Below are 6,000 nucleotides of genomic sequence, written 5' to 3'. Positions count from 1 at the left end.
AATAATAACCTTAGGATAAGGAATAATATTTAATTAAATCGCTTATAGCTCTAGTACTGATTATCAACAAAATCCGGATGAGGCTGAGCAATGAGGATCACTGAACTATGCTAGATCAGGACCAAGTCCAAGATTGCAAAAAATAGAATGCCCCAAACTGCCACTTACTAAAAATAGTAAGTCATGAAATAATGCTCCGAAAATCATGATCTTCGCAACCAGAGAAAGAGCTTGGCGATCTTAGCAACTTTACACCATCCTGACGGCCAAACCCTAACTTACTAAAAATAGTAAGTTCACATTCCACCCCTGACAAGCTTGGTCGAAACTCCAAAGAACATGGAAACCCTTAAGTCACCTTTCCACATAGCCTACGGGTCTCCCGAACAGGCCAGTGGACCACTGAATGCAACATCACAAGGAAGGGGATATTACAATCTCAGCCTGAGCATTTTGTGGTAAAAGGTAAAGAATCCTTGGTTTGCAAGTTGAAAAGGTCTCTTTATGGTTTAAAACAATCACCTAGAATGTGGTACCAGAAATTTGACACCTTTGTGTTGTCTCTGGGATTTGTAAGGTCAAAGTTTGATGTGTACTACAAGACTGAAAATGATCATTTTGGTAACACTCCCCTTTATTTTTTTATTTTTTTTCAATAAAAATTACAAAGCAAACACAATAACCCGTTAAGGTTAGAGAAATAATCCAAAAAACTGAAAGGGAACCCTTCCACATTTTGTTCATCGAGAGCCCAATCTGGGAGGGTGAGAGCATACGGTGTTTCGGAGATCGTTAACACCATAAACCAAACTGAAATTACAATGCACGGGCGGCAAGCCAGCCCCTTTTGCTTATTCAGCAGGATAGAAACTAAACTTCTTGGCGGTAAACCAGCCAAGGAAAACAACAAGAAACTTAAACTCAATCACTCTACCACGTATTTCAGCAGGAGGACATTACATAAAGCTATCACTCTACCGCATATTTCAGCAGGAGGACAATACATAAAACTTATCACTCGACCACTTATTCAGTGGGAGGACTGAGTTACAAATACCAAAACAATAGGCGGCAAGCCTGCCTCTTCCACTTGTTCAGCGAGTATGCTTACAGTCCAGAATTGGTTGTTAGTACTACTATACAACCTTACAAAATATAGGAAAGATAGAATAGGAGAATAATGTTGATCGCAGAAGATACTAACACCAAACCAATTCAAACACCAACTTTCTAAGATCTGATATAAATGACAGCATGCTGGAAATGCATAACTAGCAACACAAAACACACTAAATTGCTTCCAACTCTCTTCAAACTCACTCAATACTTCCCCAAACTAACACTAAGAACCAAGGGACTAAGAACAAACTGAAAAAGAACTTCTAAACACCTCAAAACACCCAACACGCATCCCAATGCACTCCCAAAAATCCACGCCCAAGCTAAAAAGTACTATTTGCAATATAAATTCAAAGACTCCAAATTAAGGGCTGCAAACTTACAAAACACATCGCCTAAAGCATAGAAGTTGTTCGAGCCAATACCCAGAATGATAAGTCGCACAGGCAGCGAGGTAGGATCGAAACTTTGCTTCAACCACACAAAAACCAGCAACTCTGAAAATTGCAGCAGCAAACCAACTCTCTCAAATCCACACACAATCCACAAAAATGAACCTCAGCTAGGAGTGATGTCTCACACTCGAAACTGCAATGGAAAAGTCTAGGAGGTTTTCACCCTCGAAGAAGTTTGGAATCATTCCGACAGCATAACATTATAATTTCTCTAGATGATCAAATGAGGAGCCAAACACCTATATATATAGATTTTCAGGTCTGAAATTCAAATTCAACTCCCTCCAAATTCACCTCACCAATTTGCATTTCATTTCAACTAGTGGACCCAAGCATGGTGCTACCCCTTAGTCAAAATCACGCCTAGCAAAGGGGACCACGATTTTGGCATAGAATATACTTTGTCGAATATAAAATAGAGTCTTCTTTCATTTTGGCATCCCCCTTCAATCACCAAATAATTCGCCTAGGCAGACTTAGGAAGAAAATCATATTATGCACAATTCCCAATATCAATAATCAGTAATAAAATAATTAATATTAAACCTTAGGATAAGGAAATAATATTTAATTAAATAACTTATAACTCCAATACTGATTATCACAAAATCAAGGATGAAGCTGAGCAATGAAGACCACTGAACTGCGCTGGATCGGGACCATATCCAAAACTACCAAAAATAGAAATGCCCAAACTGCCACTTACTAAAAATAGTAAGTCATGAAATACTGCTCAGAAAATCATGATCTTCGCACCCAGAGAAAGAGCTTGGAAAGCTTAGTAAAACTGCACCATCCAAACAGCCAAAACCTAACTTACTAAAAATAGTAAGTTCACATTTCACCAAAGAGTCAATTGCATGTTATGCCACACTGAAGTTCATGGAAAACCAAGAAGGAACCCACAAGAAAGACTGAAGAATTCCCTCTTGACTAACCCTAACAAGCTCATGCAAAACTCCACAGAAGTTGGAAACCCTAATTCTCCTTTCCACATAGCCTACGGGTCTTCGGAATAGTCCAATGGACCACTAAATGCATCATCACTAAGAAGGAGACATTACAGTTTACTTATAATTGCTCTGTATGTGGATGACATGTTGTTCATTGGGAATGATAAGGGTATGATTGTTGACTTAAAGTCTCAGTTGTCAACACGTTTTGAAATGAAAGATTTAGGTGCAGCGAGATATATTTTGGGGATGGAAACAATAGGGATAGAATGAATAGAAATTTTTGGCTTAGTCAGAGCAAGTACATTAGTACTATCCTAGAGAGATTTAACATGTTAGATTGCAAGCAATTAGTTGTTCCAGTGTTGCAGGGAATGAAGCTTCTATTGAAGATTGTCCAAAATCTTCTACTGAGGAGGACATGGCCAAGGTGCTTTATGCAAGTGCAATTGGCAGCCTAATGTATGCAATGGTCTGTACAAGGCTAAACATTGCCCAAGCAGTGGGTGTATTCGGTCGATTTATGGCAAATCCAAGAAGACCGCATTGGGATCTTGTGAAGAGAGTGTTTAGATACCGGAAAGGTACCTCTCAGTATGCTCTGTGTTACCATGGAAAATTGGTTGGATCACAGAGGACTATTAGCATTTGGGGCTATGTGGATTCAGACTGGGCAGGGGACATTGATAGCAGAAGGTCCACCAGTGGATATGTATTCACGTTGATTGGTGGTGCAATCAGTTAGATGAGCAAATGACAAGCTATAGTCACTTTATCTACTATAGAGGCAGAGTACATGGCAGCAACTCATGGATATCAAGAGTCTATTTGGCTTAAGCGTTTGTGTTCTGATGTTGGGTTTAATGCAAGGCAGATTTCTATCTGTTGCAACAATCAGAGTGCCACTTGTTTGGCGAAACATCCCACTTTCCATGCCAGGACGAAACATGTTGATGTACAATATTACTTTGTTCGTGACATGGTGGAAAATGGAAAGTTTAATTTGGAAAAGGTGGATACTCTGAAGAATGTTCCAGATGCGTTGACAAAACCTGTGAACACAACAAAGTTCCAATGGTGTGTTGATTCGATGGGCCTTGGAACCCATGAATCTCATTAAGTGTTCTGGAGATACTAGTAAGTTCTTCGTCAAGTGGGAGAATGTTGAGAATGGGTGTCTCAAACTTACTAGTTGAAATCTCGAACAGATGACACTTGGTCTCTAAATTGAGCAGTTTAGTGTGGATAACTTTCGTGTTATTAATCATCATCAAAGGGAACTGAATAACCTTCATGTTATTGATACAATTGTTGATAACCTTCCTGCTATGTACTTGCCTGGAGAAGCAGTGATTTTAGTATAGCATCTAGGTTTGGTAAGACTCTACCAGGTAGTTCGTAGAAGTCACTCCTCTTACTGATGTCGGTGAGATAGTTGATGTGTCTTGCCGACACGAAGCAATTTCGGTGTGACATTCGATGTCGCTAAGATACTCCTAGCAGTCGGTTGAAGTTACCTTGTTTCTCTAATGAGATACCATGTCGATAAGACATCAAAGTGGTTTGGGCAAAAAAGACCATTTCGTTGTAGCTTGGGGTTTCGGTAAGCTTGTCTAAAGGAGGTAACTAAAGTCTCATTTTGTGGCGATAAAAGATATATCGGTATGACGGTGTTGAAGTTGTGTCGACAAAGAGGTGTTCGGTATGACATTAGCTTTCATTGAGACTTGCCAAGCTAGTATCGAAAGTCAAATCTCATGGCGATGAAGCGGATTTCGCTGCAACTTCGGTGTTTGGTGAGACCTATTGAGGAAGTTGCAGAAGTCTCAAACTCTCACTGGTGAAGCAGATTTCTACAAGACATTGGAGTTTGATGAGAGTTCTAAGACTTTGTCGAAGTGAGGGACTCCTGCCGATAACCTTTATGACTCAGTGGGGACCACGTGTGGCTCGTGTGGATCTGCTAAGTTGGATGCTAACGATTGATGGAAATTGAAACAACTCAGAGGAAGCAATGTAGACAACATGCATGTTATTGACAATATGGGAAGTTCGACAGTTAGGAGATGTGGCAACTGAAACAAACTGATTTTCAACAAAGACATAAAAACATCTGGAAAATAGTTGCAGGTGGTTGGATCGTGTGAGGATGATTTCTATCAGTGTGCAAAGAGGATTGAAGTTATTGATTGGTAATTCTATAAAAAAGCTGAATTGAAAAGCTGATTAAGATTGTAATCTTCTGTACTGCTACCTGAACAGAGATCAAATCAAAGGTCTGGAACTTGTATGTAATTGTTTTATTGTAATACAAGGGATTACTTTGGTGTGTGGGTTTTTCAACCGTAAGGGTTTTCCCACGTGAAATCTAGCGTACATCTTTGTGTTTGTGTTTTTCATGTTGCTTTGTTTATCTTGTATTGTGTATCTTAGTTGTTGTAATTCGAATTGAAACACTCATCTGCTTTACTTCTCTAAGAAATTGACATTAGGAAGGCGTTTTCCGCACTCTGCTTTCCTTACATCCTAGGAAGACAACTTTAGGAAAAAAACACCTTTTAAATATTTAAACACTAAAGTGAATAATAAAAGGTCACTTTATTATTTTAGTGCAAATTTTAAAATTTTATCAACCACCTTATAGAACACTCATCAAGACATTGACAATGGAAATCGATTATGTTAGAATATAACTGCTGTTGAAGGATGATGACTGGTGCTAAAACAAACACTAACTATAAATAGCAATGTTTTCCAAGGACTAAGGAGAACAAACCCAAAAAAACCCATAATGTTACAAAGAGCATTGTCACCAACTAGAGCACTGATTGAACTCCAAACCATCACTAGATACCACAAAATCCCCAAAAATAAGCCAATGCTCACTAAACAAGAAGGCATAAAAATGGGAACAATACAAATAACATGGACACATGAAAGAAAATCTGAAATATTACTGCATTCAAGGAAAAGACAATTTTTTGGCTGGAAATTTGACACAATACAAAAAATATTCCTATGGGTACTTGTACATCAACACTTGAACACAAGTTATCATGGAAATTGCTTCACTTGAACACTACATTATTGCCCCTTTGGGATTCTTAATTTTCTTAATAACTAACTTTGAAATTGTTATGAATACAAATTGACTGAGTTACATTTCAGCAAGGTTGCTCAGATTAATGTTGATTTCTCTATGTACAAAATGGAGAAATGTATGCACTAGGAATTAGTCTATGGATAGTACTATGAGGGATAACTAGAACATATATGAACCCCATAATTCATATGTTTTTACTTGTCACAAACCCAATATAAATGCCAGGTCTATTTTCTAAGCAATAATGACAATCGGTAGATATCTAATGGAAGAAATATGATGATAATATTGGTAAAAAGATATTTTCTTTAATTGATGTTTGATAAACCATTAACTTCAAAGAATACACCTTGTTTGTTGGTTGTCAAAT

At 38.1% G+C, this 6,000-nt stretch overlaps 1 protein-coding gene across 1 annotated transcript in view; it reads left to right on the top strand.

Moving 5' to 3' along the window:
- Positions 1–3,323: 3,323 nt before the first annotated feature.
- The window catches only part of LOC131857450 (phototropin-1B-like), a 118,978-nt gene continuing 116,301 nt past the window's right edge, over positions 3,324–6,000 (top strand). Inside the window, exon 1 of the mRNA XM_059210048.1 lies at positions 3,324–3,604. Coding sequence (XP_059066031.1) covers positions 3,324–3,604 — 281 coding nt within the window. The remainder of the gene's footprint in view (positions 3,605–6,000) is intronic.

This window comes from Cryptomeria japonica, chromosome 1 (assembly GCF_030272615.1).
Source record: "Cryptomeria japonica chromosome 1, Sugi_1.0, whole genome shotgun sequence".
In the NCBI taxonomy this organism is placed as follows: domain Eukaryota; kingdom Viridiplantae; phylum Streptophyta; class Pinopsida; order Cupressales; family Cupressaceae; genus Cryptomeria; species Cryptomeria japonica.
Note: the sequence above shows the minus strand (reverse complement) of the source record. Positions and strands in the feature narration are given on the sequence as shown.